The sequence below is a fragment of the Eubalaena glacialis genome, chromosome 4, assembly GCF_028564815.1.
Source record: "Eubalaena glacialis isolate mEubGla1 chromosome 4, mEubGla1.1.hap2.+ XY, whole genome shotgun sequence".
NCBI classification, from domain to species: domain Eukaryota; kingdom Metazoa; phylum Chordata; class Mammalia; order Artiodactyla; family Balaenidae; genus Eubalaena; species Eubalaena glacialis.
The window spans coordinates 178,615,936-178,633,968 of record NC_083719.1 but is presented as its reverse complement, the minus strand read 5'-3'; the positions used below and the strand labels follow the sequence as shown (position 1 = coordinate 178,633,968).

Here is an 18,033-nt window from a genome sequence, read left to right as displayed (position 1 = left end):
GGTAATGCGTGAGATGAGCAAAAAGGAGGGGTTAGTGATTAGGCTCTGGGTTCTGCTTGGGCAACCAGGTAAACTCATTTATTTATTCAGCACTTTATGTTTAAGACACCTGAGAGATTTGAAATGTCAAGAGGGCCGTTGGATATGTGAGGCAGGAACGCAGGAAAGATCTTGGCTGCAGAAATAAATGTGGGAGTTTTCAGTACATCATTTGAAGCTAAAGAGTGGATGAGGTCCCCAAAGGAGAGACAATAGAACCCAGGATGGAGGCCTGAGCAACTCTGCCATTTAGAGTTTGTCAAGAGGAAAAGGAGCCTTTGATGGCAGAAAGAGTGGCTACTATTGTACAAGGAAAAGGAATCCTGTGAGGTTTCGGAAGCTAAGAGCAGAGAGTGTTTCCAGGAGGAGGGAGTGGCTGGCTGTGTTCTAAACTGTGGAGAGAGTGAGTAAGAAAGAGAGGACTGGAGACTCTCAGGGATTTAGCAGCACAGAGATTGTTGGTGACCTTGATAAGAGCAATTTCAGTGGGCGGTGAGCACAGAGGTCAGACTGTCTAGCACTGGAGGTGAATGAGAGGTGGGGAGGTAGAGATGGTGTGTACAAGACAACTTCTTGCAGTGATGTGGGACTTGGATTTTTTTTTTTTAAAGGGAAGAGGCTGAAGCAAGTTTAATTGCTAGTAGGAGAAGCAGTAAGGTATTTTAATAGATTCCAGGGGTCAGCAAACTAGGGCTACTGCCTGTTTTTATAAATAAAATTGTATGGGAACCCAGCCACTCCCATTCATTTATGTATTATCTATGACTTTTTATGCTGTAACAGCTTACTTACTTTAGTAGTTGTGAAAGACACCCTGTGACACAAAACCAAAAATATCTACACTCTGACCCCCTTACAGAAAAAGTTTGTTAGCCCCTGGGTTAAACTAAAGTATTACATGCCCTTTTAATTTCCACAGAAATGCAAATAAATACATACCATATATAAATGCATACATAATGACATACACTAACAATTTCCCAAGTCAAAAGTGCTACGGAAATTCTCCTTCATTAGTTTACCAATTTATCAATTAAAAAAAAAGACAAAAAGACGTAGCTACTGCTCTTCTGCGCATACTACATATCTGTTGTTGACAATATAAAGTAAACACGTTTTATTCACTACAGCACACCTAGTACCTGGCGCTGAGCCTGACATGTGATAGGTGCCCAATAAACACTGGTTGAAGCAAAGAAGAGAAGGAACCAGGTGCTGTACTAGGGAATTGCCTGGGGCAAGGGGTAGGGGAGCTTTTGAGATTTGGGTAAATAGCAGAGGATTCCCTGTGTAAATGAACTTAGAACCATCCCAGTGAGGTTTGTGGGGGCTGGAATAGATCACATTCCTCTAGAATTAATCTGGAAAGCGAGGGGGAAATGGCTTGGGGGGATCTGGCTAAAGCTGAAGAGTATCCTTGATGTGAAAACAAAATCACAAATTGGCAGTTTGTAGTTTGGCAGCAGGAAAGGGCAGTCTGCACAGTTCTTTATTTGTTGTGATGAAACGGAAAGTAGAGATGAGCTGAATTTATGTACAGTTCAAGCCAACTTATTCCTCAGGAGCATGTGTTGCTCTGTTAAAAAGTAGGTTAAAGTAACAAGTCAAAAAATGAAAATTTCCAAAAACATTTTGTTTAACTGAAAACAAGCATATATAAGTTGACCAATCTTTTGACATAGGAGCAAGGCTTTTGAGCACAGGGCATCACTCTTGAATAAAGAACATCCATAACATTAACTGAGATTTAAAGTATGGGTGTCTTTAAAGGAGAATAAAAACTTACAGATAAAGGGGAAGCGATCTGAGTGCAGAATTCTTCTAGAGTTTTTCTCACAATCTTTTGCAGCTATATCGCTCACACTTTATGAAGCTTTTGACTTGTTCACTAGAAACAACTCTTTTGTCTTCATATTTCATCTATTTATGTAATATTTAATGATACCACATCATTAAAATAACAAAATGCAAGTGTCATAAACAGACGTAGGAAACAACCGCTTCACAGAGAGGATACAATTCATATCAGAAGGTAACCTACTAACCTTGTTCTGTGGTGGGAACGTTGGGGTACAAAGGGAATAGGTGGTGATTCTGGTGACTCCAGGAAAGGGAGGCAAGTTAAGAGTGTTTCTCAGGACTTCCCTGGTGGCGCAGTTGTTGAGAATCCGCCTACCAATGCAGGGGACACGGGTTTGAGCCCTAGTCTGGGAAGATCCCACATGCCGCAGAGCAATTAAGCCCACGTGCCACAACTACTGAGCCCACGTGCCACAACTACTGAAGCCCGCAATGGCTAAAGCCTGGGCTCCACAACAAGAGAAGCCACCACAATGAGAAGCCCATGCACCACAACGAAGAGTAGTCCCCACTCTCCACAGCTAGAGAAAGCTCACGCGTAGCAACGAAGACCCCACGCAGCCAAAAATAAATAATAAATAAATAAATTTATTTAAAAAAAAAAAGAATGTTTCTCTGTGAGTGTGGTACAAGCATGTTACAGGGCCCCAGCTGGTGCTCCTTAAGTCACTGACAAGCTGCCAGCATGGCTGGGTCCCCTGAATATTGACTTGGGGCAGCTGTCCCAAGTCATCACACTCTAGGGACTGTGCAGTATTGTGCCCTGGAAAGCATGCATTAAACACTTGCTTTAGCTTCTTCTGGAATGCAGTATGTGGAATAATAGATGACTCCTCTTAACAATGCAACTACCAGAGAATTACAACTGATGAGAGACCAGCCTTATATATCCCATAGCAGATTTAGCTTTGCAAGGCACATTTAACGTTCGCAAACTGCTGAATCTAGAGAGAGACAGTAAAATCTCTGTAAGCATATTCTGGCAGCAAGTCACTGGGTAACTAACAAAGAACACCCAAAATAGCAGGCAAAGATGACTGAACAATATAAAAGTCGAGAATCAAAGCAGTGGTTACTATATTACTATGAACTGAGATTGGGGAGCCCACGTTTCGCAGCAAAGGCCCAGCCAGCTTTCTAATTTATTTTATGCTAAAATTGGGTTGATAAAAAATGACCCTATTCTCTGCTGTCAATACTTTGGAAAAATTTTCCCATAGTTTGGAAATGAGGGAAATAAGATTTCCCTGTGAGAGTTAACTGTAAAACCAAGAATGTCATTGATTACATATAGATATGCAGTCTCTCAAGAGATCGAGTATTTCCAATATGAAACCTTTTCATATTGTTCTATATCAAGGCCTTAATTAATGGTAGAACTTGAAGGGGCCTAAGAGGTTCAAATGTTAGGACTCAGAAAGGTTACACAGTATGTTCAAGGTCCTAAGGTCAATTATGAGTTAATCCAGCCTATGACCTAGGTCTCCCAGGTCCTACTCTAATGTTTTTCTCATTATAACACCCACCTTCTAGTTGGAATTTTCTGATTAGCTGGGGTCACTGTATCTTTAGAGATACGGTTACTATAGCTGAGGAACAAATTACCCTACAAATCAATGAGGTAAAACAACTGTTTACAATGCTTATTGGGTCTGTGGGTCACAATTCAGACAGGGGCTGTGGAGATGACTTGGGGCTAACATCCCCTGAAGACTCACTCACTCACTCACTCACATGTCTGCTGACTGATGGGGGCTATCGCTGGGACCTCAACACCTACAAGTAGCCTCTCTATGTAGCCTGAGCTTCCTCACAACATGGTGACTGGCTTCCAAGAGTGGGCATCACAAGACAGTCAGGCAGAGGCTATATTGCCATTTATGACCGAGCTGGGAAGTCAGGCAACATGACATCCACCCCATCCTCTCTTTGTTGGGGCAGTCATAAAGTTCTACCCCAGTTCAAGGGGAAGGGAATAGACTTCACCTCTTGACGGAAAGTGGCAAGGTCCTGGAACAGCGTGTGGGGTCAGAAATATTGCTGTGGCCACTTATGGAAATTACAATCTGCTACAACTAGAATTAAATGCCTTCTTTACAAGAAAAAATTAGAGGGAGAAAAGAGGCAGCAGAAGAACAACTAACAAATCACACCTGAAGTCTGAGTATGCCTGCTCCCATTTCTCTCCCTCTGGGGAACTTTGCAATGTGTGCTTACTGCAAATTGAATGGGAATAAAGCATGTTAACTCAACATGATGGAAGCTTTTATTTCATTTAACTGTCTAGTTTGGTGTGTTGGAAAGTATGTTTCCAGCTTTTATGCTAGGGATAAGATGTATCCTTCACAGTGAGGAAAAGGGGAAAAACTATTTTAATTGAAGAACTTATTTTTTAAAATAGATCATGTACTAGACTATAAAGAAAACATCAACAAATCTCCTAAAGCACAAAGTGCACAGACATTCTCTGACCACAGAACAATAAAACTATAAATTAGGAACATTTAAACAAAAATTTCCCACCAACTTGGAAATTCAAAAATACCCTTCTGTATATCTCTTGGGCATAAAAGGGGAAATATGATTGCAATCATAGAATATTTAGAAAATAAAAATAATGAAAACACTACAAATCAAAGCTCATGGGATACGGCTAAAGCTATATTTTAAGAGGCACATAAATCAGTAAGGAATGAATAATGACAAAGCCAGCAGCAGCAGCAATGGCTAACACTTTGTATTCTAGGAGCTTTATATGTATGGACTCATTTAATCCTCACAGCAACCTACAGGTAGATGCTATTATTTTCATTCTCATTTTACAGAGGAACAAATTGCGACACAGAAGGGATGAGTGATTTGAGCGAGATCATGCAACTAGCCCCCGTCATTCCAGGCACCGGGGTTACACAGTGACCTAGAAGGCCAAGTCTACGCTCTCTTACAGCTGTGAGCTCCTCATTACTGCTGGGCAGGTGTGGGAGTGCCAGCTTCTCACGAGGCCTTCACGGATGCCTTCCTGGATGGGAGGGGCAGAAGTGCCTCGTTACCGCCGGGTGGTGGCAAAAGCCCTGAAGCTCCCCTAGGCCTTCTCTGGCAGTACCCCATCTGGGATGGGGAGAGAGGCCTTGTTACTGCCAGTGGGGGTGGAAGTCCAGGCTCCCCGTGTGGTCTCCACTGGTACTGTGGAGAGGGGAGGGAGGAGAGTGTGTATCATTCATGCCTGGTGGGGATGAAAACCCCAGCTCCCTATGTATCCTTCTCTGCCGCCACCTTGGCAGGTGTGTTGGGGTGCCTTGGTACAGCCTAGCGGAAGGCTGAAGTCTAGTCTCCCCTCTAGGACGTGGCTGGCATGGGTGGGAGTGGGGCCACAGTTTTGTTTTGTTTTTTTTTTTTTCCTGTGGTTTTTGGCTGGAGTAGAGCTGCTTAGATAATTCTAAAAGTTTTCTATTTCACTAGGCTGACTCATTCCTGGTTCTCTGGCTAAGCAGAGCAGGCTTTGGTTGAAGGTTTTTTGTTTTTTTTTTGTCTGTGCCTGTTGGCATTTGCAGGTTGCTAGCTTCTTCAGCTCCAAGTCTGGGATATATGAGGTAAACAAACAAACAAGGTAGGAACTAACCATGTGTCATTCCTCAGGTCTCAAAGTCCCTAGCTGATCTGCCTTCCTCTCTCTACCTTTCAGCCTTCTTATGTTTCTTTTATATGTAATGTCCAAGGGTTTTAGTTTCACTTAGCTGCAGAAATATGGGAAAGTACATCAACTTCATCTTCCCAGAAGAAGTTCTCTCTTATGTTAAGAAAAAAAAAAATCTGACAGGATGTATTCATTCTCAGAGCAGGAGAGTCAGAATGACAGAGAACCACTGATAGTGAGGGGTGGAGGGGAGAGAAAGGGGGTGGGATCCTGTGCACAAGTGGAAAGGATGGCCCTAGATGTGAACATGGATAGTTCATCTGAAGTCACAAGAGGAAAAGATGAGCATCTATTAAAAATGCAGAGCGTTTGGTGGTGAGTGGATGAGGATGTCTCCATGGAATAAGGGAAGCCATCAACTGAGAAAGGGGGCCGGGGTCAGGGAAGGCTGGGGATTTGCAGAGGGAAGCTGCTTTGAGAGGTGGTGGAGAGAACTGACTAGAGAAATACAGAAGGATTTCTCTACATCCTGAAGCCACATAAATTTAGAAGGAAACCAGTTAGCCTAGTTGCTTGTTTTCCTCCAGAACTAGGTACAGAGTAGGCAGATAAATGTGGGTTTAATCAATAACTGTGCCAGATCAGATGAGAGAAGGAGGAAAAAAAAAAAAAAGACATGGAGGGTGTGTATAAAGGAGTGATTATGATGATGAACACAAAGTCAGTACCATAGCATGGCACAACTACAGAAGGCACTATTTTTATTGTATTTTGCAACACAGAGACCCAGCATAGACTCTAATATGGAAGAGGAAGAACCTGAGTAAATGGCCAGCGAATATTTGGGGGTGATTGAATTGGGAGTCCTAATAGGGCTGGAGAATTGTTAAGGTGGGACTGGTAAATTAGAGGCACCCAAGACAGGAGATGATGGCCATAGAGAAGATATTTGAAATTGAGATTTAGGAGGTGAAATAGATATTGGAAATGAAAGATCTAGGATATGAGAAGGTGTAGCTGAAGTGAGGTGGGGGGTGCTTAGCAAACTACATGCCCTTAACAAACTTCCCATTGAGAATAACTAAAAACAATGAATAAAATATAGAAATATATATTTTTTTAAATGCATCAGTGACCTGCTAATAAAGTAAGGCCAACAGGAATTCAAAGCAAGGCCCAAGTGAGATGACCCAGGCACTGATAATGGCCTTTGCACTGAGGACTTTTGACAAATCAGGGGATCTTGAGATCCAGTGTTCACAGCCTTGTGAAATATGGATGATAGTTGACAAAGCCTAGGTCCAGCCCAAAGAGGGCAGCATAAAAGACAATCCTACATAAAGCTCGAAAGGGTATACTAGAAATAAAATTGCCCCCATTGCAGACAACAAGGACATTTGCTTATGTTAAAATTTGGCACTGGTAAAGGAGAAGAAAAATCTTTCCTGAAAGTTTCTAAGTACAAGCTAGCCCTCACGTGTGAGTTTTGTTGCCAGAGTTGCACTACCTGGGTGGTCTGGAAAACCTTCAAGCTGAGAATTTAGTTGAAAGTGGCCCTCCTTCAGTAGTACCCATGAGCATCTGGCAGAAACACATGCAAATCCTTTTTAAATGAACTCCCTTCTATCTAGGCTTCAAATAATTCCCATAGAAATATGAATTCACAATTAAAAAAGAAAAGCATCATGAGCGAGACCCAACAAAATAACAAGCAACTCACATCACCCACAAAAAGTCAATCAGGTGTTGGAAATATCAGATAGTATAAAATTTATATACAATTTATAATGATTAGAGAGCAGAAACTAGGGAGTCATCTGCAGGAGATAAGATTTTTACATAGAAAATACAAAAGTATCTATACATAAAAATAAATTAAGATTTTTTTTAGTAAAACTGATACTTATAAGGTCAATATTTTAAAAATGCATTTCTATATACCAGCAACAAAAAATTAGAACGTGTAATAAAAAGACAGATGCCATTTACAGTAGTATCAAAAATATTAATTACCTAGGAAGAGATTTAACAAAACATGAGTAAGACCTGTATACAGAAAATCATAAAATGACTGAGAGAAATCAAAGGAAATTTAAATAAATGGAAAGAGATACTATGTTTATGGGTAGGAAGATTCAATATTATAAAGTTGTCATTGCTTTTCCAATTGATCCATAGATTTCTTTTATTACATTTAAAATCCCAACAAAGTATTTATTTTGACTGGTGGGCATTGAGGAATGGATAGTGGAACTTGGCAAGTTGATTCTCAAGTGTATCAGAACGGACACTGAAAATCAGTTGAGAAAGTATGAGCTTTAAATAACTGATGCTGAGACAACTGGTTATTCATGTAGGAAAAAATGTATCTGAACCCCTACCTCACACCACATGCCAAAAATCAATTCTAGGTGTCTAAAAGACTCAAAATTAGGTAGAGTTTTTAAACTTTTTGAAAGTAATAAAAGAAAATGCCCTTTTCAATTAAAGGATGAGAAGAATCTCTGAAGCGAGACAGAAAAGCACAGAGAATAAAGTAAATTACTATTAAAGTCAACTACATTAAAATGAAGAACTTCTGTTCATCAAGATATACCATAACAGAAGTGAAAAGATGAGCCACACACTGGGAGAGGGTATTTGCTATACCCATATGACAAAGGGTTAGTATCCAGACCATATAAAAACTATAAGCCATTCAGAAAACTACAACCTAATTTATTTTAAATGGGAAAAAGATTTGACTGGGCATATCACTGAAGAGAGAACACAAATGGTAAAATAACATATGAAAATATGTTCAACTTCATTTGTAATCAGGGAAATGCAAATTAAAACCACAGTGGCATATTATTTCAATCTCATCAGCTTGACAGAACTTTTTCAATGTGGAATACCAAGAATTAGAGATGTGGAACCACTGAATTCTTATACAGTGTTTGTGGGAGAGTAAATTTATTTCAACCATTTTGGAAGATAATTTGCATTATCTATTAGGTTGAAGGTATGCATGCCTTTTGACTCAGCAGTTCTACTCTCTGATGTTTGGCCTAGAGAAGCTCTTGTACACATGTAGTGGGAGATAGGTACAAGATGTTCATAGTAGCATACTTGTAAGAGCAAAAACTAGAAATAACCAAGATATTCACCAACAGTAGAATGGAGTAAAATTCTAGTATATTCATATAATTGAATACTATACAGAAATAAACATGAATAAACTGTAGTTATTTGCAACAACATGGATGCATCTCAGGAACATGTTATTAAGTGGAAAAAGTATGTCCCAGAAAGACCCATATGGTAAATTCCAATTATATGAAGTTCAAAAGCATGCAAAAATCATATATACATACATATATATGTATATATACATACACACACACACATATATATATATATAGAATGATTAGGAAGGATGGGATTGGAGAGGGACACATAGGGGCTTAAATGTTCTATGTCTTAAATGGGACAGTAGATGCACAAGTGATCATGTCATTGTTACTTTTTTTATCCTTAAACATTTATTTTATAAATATTCTTTTGTATATATCCGATACTTAATAAAATGTCAAGGCTCTTTGGAATTGAGGAGGTAAAAAGAGCTTTATCACAGAATGATTTCATGCTGGAAAGTTAGAAACAACAACAAAGGTCCCCAGTAAAGGACTGGTTAAATAAATTAAGGTACATCTGTATAACAGAATAGCATCCAGCAATGAAGTGCATACACTGACATGAGATGTTCCTTGTATGGTAGATGAAAGAAGTTAGAGAACAGTATGATATCTCATTTACATAAGAAATATAAAAATACACATACATAAGAATATAAAAAGCGTTTAGTGAGTACACCAAAAAGTTAACTGTATTGGAATCTGGGTGTTGACTATTAGAATTATATTTAGGTTTTTTTTTCTTGATTTCTTCTCATTTTTTTCTACCAGAAACATATATTACTATTATACCAAAAAAAGTCAGAGAAAGAGTAGCAAAGAATATCTAAGAAACATCAGAAAGAAGAATGTAAATATAAAATATTTGGAAACGACCTTCACAAAATATATTAACATATTATTTGAAGAAAATGGTTAAATTTTATTAGAGTTAAAAATGAGATTTGAAGATAAATGGATTTATCTATCTATCTATCAAGTTTCTGGCCAAAAGGCAATATAATAGAGATTTAACTTCTTCCCAATTTAATTTACAGGATTAAAATAATCCCAAACAAAATCACAATGAAGTTTTTTTGTTTTTTATTTTTAAGGGCAAATCATTCATTTATTGTTTAAAGATTGGAAGGCAACATCTGAATTTCTGTAGCACAATGTAAACGTTTTACTTTTTTGATAAAGCAGAGTATAATAGAAAAAACAATTAGTTTCCAGTAATATCTATATCTCTATTCAGAATTAAGTCTTCCACAGACATGTTACCTGGAAACAAAAGCCTGTTACAATAAGCAAAGCTTCAACCAGAGCGGCTACTTTTCGGGCCAGGGAAAGGTTCATCCCTCTAGGAGGATCCTGTGCTATGTAAAATGGCTGCAAGGTCACAGCCTTGAGGGAGCTGGAAGTCTATTATCCTATTCCACATTAAGTAGTTTGGTGAACTTCAAACGTCCGTTCATCTGCAACCAAGCTGGCAACCTTTAACTGATTATTTCAAGCAGGTAAAAGATAAATTAAAAGAAATCCCTACACTGATGTTCCTTGATTTACACTGTTAAATCGTTCATTAACATGTAATTCTGGCTAAGAATTACATTTGAGACTCCTTGCTCAGATTTTGGTTAACAGTACAAATCTTTCAGAAATTCAAGTTCTTATTAATCAATCATTTGTCAGCTAGGATACATTCAGGCATCAGCTGCAACTACAGAATAGGTGCACTGCCTCAGCGCTTTGGAAGGACAGAATCTAGAACACTACTAGCAGGCAAAATATCTGTTACTAGACAGCATATGTGCAGTACAGCAAGACAAAAACATATATTCATATGTTGGCTTGTTTAAGCCTCAAGCCCTCAATCCTTTGTTGAAATACAATAATTTCATTCCTATGGTTTTCAATACCAAAAACTCAACCTCCAGGAGGGCTAAAGTCTAATTTATACTCCAAGTAGCAGTGCAGTCCGCTTCTACTGAGGCTGAATCCATAAAGACTTCAAGACCACGTCCAGAAGACAAGTTATTATATATAACACCCTAGGAGGTCTGAAACATAATAATCATATACATAGCTGGTCCTCCAGAGCTTTTTACCTATAACATGTTTTTTGATGAAAGTTATTTAAGGTACTGGAGATAACTGTGACTTACTGATCAAATATTTGAATACTTATACTTACCTGGGATTTCATTTCTGCTGAAAGAAAAAGGAAGAACAGGACTCACTTAAAAAAAAAAGAACAAACTTTAGAAGTGAAAGTAAAAATCTTATCACACACTATCACTTTTGGAAGCAGCATAGAGGGGCAGTCAACAGTAAAACACTGGTGAAATAGGTCAAAACTCTAGGCCAAAAATCCATTATTATTATCATCAGTGACAGTACCACAACTGTGCCCTTCATAATTAATAATCACTCCTAAGAATCTTCATTTGGCACCAGATGATGTGTTTAAGAGAAACACTCTGGGAGGTTTTGAATCAGACTTGGTTTTTTGTTACCCAAGTTACAGGAAAAATTTTTAAGTGGGGGGAAGGGAAGAAGGAAACGGACCAGAAAAAGAATTTAAGCCATAAACCAACAAAGCACTGATAGTTCCAAACATGTCAGACACTAAAATGACTGATATAGGCTCAAGTGGTTTATAAAACTTATAAAAAGACTACACCAGCAAAGTCCCCATTTATCTGTAGAGTTCAGAAACTAAAACAAGGAATATTTTAGCTTAAAACCTTCTCTCAAGAGAATCATATACACTTCACATGAATAAAAATACCTGAAACCAAACATTTTTAATAGCTCCAATACCCAAAATATAAAGAAAAAAATTAATTCAGAAGACTGGGCAATCTCTATCTCCCCTCCACACTAACCACCCATCCCATGGAAGACCAAGGGAGATCAGACCTTCCAGACTTAGGCAACACCTGGCTGCTGCAAAATTCTATGGAGACTCCTTGTGGAACAGCAGTCTCCCATCTCTTGTGTCTCTCCCTGTCATGATCATGCAGGAAGCAAGTCTGGCTGTGCTATTTGTTATCATTGTCTGTCACCCATCTGCAACATGATATTGCACAGGTAAGTACAAAGTAACGTATCTAGTTCCCTTTCCCCCAGAAGGTTGAGGCTCAGGTACAGGGGTAATTCTCCTGTGCACACAGTCATTATTTAGGCCGACTCAGTGACTTCAACAGGCTTCATCATGTGATCAGGTTTGTTGCCAGCTGCATAATGCTCCCACATCTGTAGATAGAGCCGCTCTAGTTCCATTGTGTATTGTTTGGTGTTGAACAGAGGGCTAGATATTCTCTGCTTCCAGACTTTGCCACGAATTCTCTTCAGGTATTCGAGATCAGTTCCCAGTTTCACAGCTATGTCTTCATATTCTTGTCTATTTTTAGCAATAAGCTCAAGACAGCCTAAACAAGTGAGCTGGGAAGCTGCAACTCGGGAAGCAAGAGTCTCTCCTGGCATAGTCACCATGGGTGTCCCCGACCAAAGGACATCCATCCCTGTGGTGTGTCCATTACAGAGTGGAGTGTCCAAGCAGACATCAGCCAGCTGGCCTCTCCGAACATGTTCCTCTTTAGGAGCAACAGGTGAAAAAATGATACGGTTCTGGGGAAGGCCCATATTTTGCGCGTACTGTTGAATATTAGGTTCTCCTACTGCTGGGAAACGCAACAGCCACAGTACGCTATTGGGAACACGCTTCAGAATATTTGCCCACATCTGCAAAGTAGATGGGTCAATTTTATATAACTGATTAAAGTTACAGTACACAATGGCATCTTCCGGTAACCCGTACTGAGAACGTGTGGTTACAATAATGGTACGGGGAACCTCCTCTCCAGTGGCAGCCTTATTGTTGATCTGGGTAGTTGCCAGTCCATTGCTAATACTGAATCCATTAATTGTTATCTGAATTTGTCCTCTGTTAATCATTTCAATAACTGCTTCTGCAATCGTATTCATAGGAATGACAGGCATATTAAGAGCTATATTACTGCTGTCTGTGTTGTCTTCTCCATCAGGACATTTCATCTTGACAATTTTCACGTCTGGTAGACTATCAAGAAATGCCTTGAGGTCGACGCCATTCAGCACAATTCGATTGTCATAAAGGTGCCCATTGGACTTAAAATCGATGACTGCTTTTTGCTTCAGGTGAGGGAACATATTAGCATGATCACCAACAAAGAAAGTATGGGGCATATAAGCCAGTTTCTCAGAATACTGCTCAGCAACTTCAGCAGGTGACGTTTCCCGATCAGTGATGATATAATCCATGAAAAGCGCGCCACTAGTCCCAGGGTACCCCAGCCACATTGCCTGAATAGGAGCTGGCCTGAGAGCAAAGAGTTCATTTCGAGCACCCCTGGTATAACCATTCATATTTACAAGGATGTGTATACCGTCTTGATGGATGCGATCAGCTGCTTTTCCATCGCATGGAATCTGAGAAAGATCAATGAAATGATCGGCTTCTGCCATCACCTTCGCTCGGAAGTTTGTGCCATCATCTGGGCTCAGGGCATAACAGAATACCTCAAATTTATCAGGATTGTGCATGCCTGGAATAGACTGCATAAGATGAGAAGTAGGATGGTTCCCAAAGTCAGAACTCACGTATCCTACACGCAGTCGACCATCACTGAGCTTCAGGTCTTTTGGATGTTCATACGGTGGTTTATGAAGGACATCGATGTTATCCAGGCAGAGGTTCCCATGCCTCTCGGCAATAGCCTTCCTGAAGCCATGAGAAAGAGGATATAGCATGCTATGATGAGGCTGCACAGAGGGCAACCTATCCTTCTCTAACTGGTCAGCCACAATGCTGACCAACTTCTTCATTCGCTCATCATAGTCTGTCCAATCACAGACAATCTGCAGGCAATGAGCCAGATTACAATAAGCGTCAGGAAGATCAGGTTTAAGCTTCAGAGCAGTGCGATAAGAAGCAATTGCTTCTGGAATATTCCCTGAATCCTTGTGAATGGAAGCCAGATTGCTGTGGGCATCCGCAAATGCAGGGTTAATCTGAATGGCACGAGTATAACACTGCAAGGCTCCCTGAACATCCTGCATCTCCTTTAGAGTGTTTCCCATATTAGAGTAGGCCTCAGCAAATGTAGGACTGATTCGAATAGCCTCCTTATAATGCATCAGAGCTTCCTGCAGTTTTCCCTGCTGCTGCAATACACTTGCTAAATTTGAATGGGCAGCAGCAAACTCTGGGAAGACTTCTAATGCTTTACGATACAAGCGAACTGCCTCTTCAATGTTTCCCTGTTCTCGTTGGATATTGGCTAGGTTATTCAGAGAGTCTGCATGGGTGGGACACAGCCAGAGAGCTGCATTATAACAATCTTCTGCTTCGGCAACACTGCCCTTCTCTTTGAGAGCGTTGGCTAGGTTGCAGTAAGCGTCCGGGAAATGTGGTTGCAATTCAATAGCTCGCCTGTAGGTGTCTATTGCCAGATCTATCAGGCCTTGCTCATAGTATACACAAGCCAGGTTGCCATGTACCACTGCAAGGTTTGGACTCAAGCTTAGGGCACGAAGGTAAGCTGCCACAGCTCGTTCAAAAATCCGTGCCTCTTTCAAGACATTTCCCAAATTGATATAAGCATCCAGAAAATTGGGGTCAAGGGTGACAGCCTTTTCAAAGTGATGAATTGCAAGCCAAATCTCCCCTTCTGCATTGAAAACACAGCCAAGATTACTCCAAGCTACTGCAAAGTTCGGTTGCGTCTCAATTGCTTTCAAATAACATGCCTTGGCTTCTTCCAAGCGACCCAGGGCTTTGAGCAGGTTCCCCAGGTCACTGCAAACACAGTACAGATCAGGATTGTACTGAAGAGCAGAGGCGTAAGCTTGTACTGCCCCTTCCATGTCGCCTGCTGCTACCAAAGCGGCTGCCAGGTTAATATAACCATCGATGAAATCTGGTTTGAGACGCAATGCATGCCGGTAATGCTCGATTGCTTCCTGCAACTGCCCGCTTTCCTTGTACACATTCCCCAAATTCGAATAGGCTTCTGCCAGAAGAGGGTTCTTTTTAATTGCCAGAGTACTAAAGTGGGCAGATCCGTCCAGCCTTCGACACCGGAAGTGTATGGATGAAAGTAATAAAAGTACACCAGTATTGTCTGGCTCTTGTCTCCAGAGCTGCATGCAGTGTCTCTCAGCTGCCTCAAAATCTCCCGCCTGATAGTCTCGACGTGTCAACTCTGCTAACCCTTGGAAGGAAAGCATACGTTTCGTTGGTTCTGTGCCGTCGGCCACGTTGCCCACGGAAGACGCCATCTGGAGCTTCTGGAGGGAGTGTGAAAAGAGGGGAATTGAGTCCCGCTGCCGCCACTACTGGCAAGAATGTTTCTAGAGGTAGCAAATACAAGGGCAGCAGCCGTACCACTGCTTTGGCAGCCTTAAGCGGCGGCAACGGTTACACACACTGAACCTTAGGAACTCTGGTTGGCCATCTATCTCTCACGGTCTTGAAAAATCACAATGAAGTCTTTTTTAATTGATAAAATGGTTCTAAAGTTTATCTGGAGATGCAAGAGGGAAGAGATGTGGGGACATATGTATATGTATAACTGATTCCCTTTGTTATAAAGCAGAAACTAACACACCATAGTAAAGCAATTATACTCCAATAAAGATGTTAAAAAAATATAAAGTTTATCTGGAAGAATAAATGGGGCTATTGATAATAGAATTCTGAAAATTAAAATTAAGAGGTTAGACTTGTTCTAATGGATCAATTTTAAAATGAATGATAAAGCGACAACCATTGAACCACTATGATACAGTCAAATAGAAAGCTCTTAAACACCTAGTAGAAAGTGCTCAAACATCTCTTTATATTTTTAGAAACAGTGAATGTTGGAGGAAATAATGGTAATAGAGAAAGTATAAAATAAATAACGTTGGAATAATGGTTAAGGAAGGGTAGTTAATTTTTTACCTTAAAATACGTTCTAAAACAAATTTGACTGTATTTACCTAAAATAAATTATAGGTAAGTTAATGTAAAAAAAATTAAATCATTATTCAGAGGGAGCACAGAAAATATGTAACAGATTCACGATGGTATAAGTCACTAAATCCAATGACTTTGCAGGACCAACTGATAATCTTGACTACCAACACTCTTTTTCTTCCCTTTGCTTCCTTTGACTTCTATGACACACACTGCCCTGATTTTTCACCTCACTTTGGTTGCTACTTCTCCAATTCCTTTGCAAGATTATCCTCCTCTGAAAGCCATTACATGTTTGAGTTCCTCAGGGCCCATTCCTTCTCTACACTGTCTCCCAAGATATTCACGTTTATACCCACGGCTCCAATTACCACCTCTACTCAGGTGACTCAAATTTAACTCTTCCCCAGGCATTTCTTACCTATCAGTATAAGTCAGAATCCCTGAAAGAGAAAGGTGGCACACTCAAATGTACCGTAATTAAGGAGACTGTAGTCAAGAGATCATTTGCAAAGGGTCTGGGGAAAACAACAGAGGACAGTAGTCCAGCATCTCAGGGAGCTTTTACTGCCTAGGCTTAAAGGAGGAGGTTAGGGACTTCCCTGGTGGCTCAGTGGTTAAGAATTCACCTGCCAGTGCAGGAGTTCAAGCCCTGGTCCGGAAAGATCCCACATGCCACGGAGCAACTGAGCCTGTGCGCCACAACTACTCAGCCTGCACTCTAGAGCCCGCAAGCCACAACTACTGAGCCCGTGTGCCACAACTACTGAGCCCGTGTGCCGCAACTACTGAAGACCGGGCACCTAGAGCCCGTGCTCTGCAACAAGAGAAGCCACCGAAATGAGAAGCCCACTCACTGCAACGAAGAGTAGCCCCCACTTGCTGCGACTAGAGAAAGCCCGGGTGCTGCAAAGATCCAACGCAGCCAAAAATTAATTAATTAATTTTTTAAAAAAAGGAGGAGGTGGAAATGATTACTGGATTTGATAGAGAAAAAAAGAGAAAGAGGTGGGAGGAAGAAGAGCAGGAGGAGCAGGAGGCAGAGGAGGAGGGTTTGAAGGAGGCAGGGTGGAAAGAGGAGGAGGTGGGGAAGAGGAAGAGATGATGCAGGATGTATATCGTATAGAGTAAATACTCAGCCTTCACGCTTCTTCCTTCGTGTACCTCCTATGGGCTGAACGCAACTAGAAGGCAGAGCACGCGGGAGCGGGTGCTGGGGATACATGGAATCTTGACATCCCACACACGTCAATGTCTCTGGCCAGGGATCAGCGTAGAGATGGGTGGAGAGTGGCTCTAGATGGGGAGGCAGAAGATATCTACCTAACAGACACCTCCTGCTTGGCTTCTTCTCTAGGACATCCCAGGGATATTTAAAACTCAGCAGGTCCAAGATTAAACTCATGAACTGCCCACTCCACAACCTCTCAAGTACAAGACTAATGAAAAACAAACTGGTCCTCTTTCAGTGTTTTCTGTGTCATCAAATGGTATCAAGGTCAGGTCTGTCTTCCCATAACTGTGCAGGAATGGATTGGAGTGGGGCAAGAGTAGGTGCAAATAGATCATTGAGGACGCTATTCCCCTAGTCCAGACAGAAATGATAATAGAATGGGCTGAGGAAGTGTTGGTAATGACGAACAGAAGTGGATGGATTGAAGTGGATAGATTGAAGAGATATTTAGAAAGCAAAATTGTTAGGACTTGTTATTAGATTGGATGTTTGGAGGTAAAAGTAATGTGGTTGTCAAAGATGACACCTTCAGTGATTTCCCATAGATCTTAGGAAGGAGACACAACTCCTTAACATGGACTTATTGGCCCTGCGTGGTCAGCATCCCCCACTTCCCACCCTTCAACCTTCCGCCTTCACTTATACCAGGCCCGTCTGAGGATGTGCACCATGTTCTACATTCTTTCAGTCCTTCCTGTTTCCTATGCTTGCCCCTGAGCAGGACCTTTGCACCTGCTCTTTCCACTGCCTGTAATGCTCTTAGCCAACTACCTAAGTCCTCTTTATCATTCTAAGCTCAGTCACCACTTCCCCAGGAAAGCTTCTCCTGACTTCCCTAACTAGACCTAACCCTCCTATGAAAGCGCTCCTAGACTGTGTCCTTCCCTCTGTAGCCTCTATCCTTTAGTAGCTTACACACACTTGTGTGGCTTTTCAGTGAACGTCTAACATATTCTCAATCCCCCACCAGGACATGAACTCCACGAGGACAGGGGCTGTGCCTTTCTTGTCTCACAATAAATAGTCTTATTGCCTCTCGTAGTGCTTGGCACCTTGTAGTACACACACACATAGACACACACACACACGCACACACACACTCTTT

The 18,033-nt window shown here is 41.0% G+C and overlaps 1 protein-coding gene across 1 annotated transcript; it reads right to left on the bottom strand.

Moving 5' to 3' along the window:
• Positions 1-11,809: 11,809 nt before the first annotated feature.
• On the bottom strand, positions 11,810-15,059 carry LOC133091294 (UDP-N-acetylglucosamine--peptide N-acetylglucosaminyltransferase 110 kDa subunit-like). Its single transcript, XM_061190400.1, has one exon. The coding sequence runs from the start codon at positions 15,013-15,015 to the stop codon at positions 11,875-11,877; it is 3,141 nt and encodes a 1,046-aa protein (XP_061046383.1). The 5' UTR covers positions 15,016-15,059; the 3' UTR covers positions 11,810-11,874.
• Positions 15,060-18,033: the final 2,974 nt, after the last annotated feature.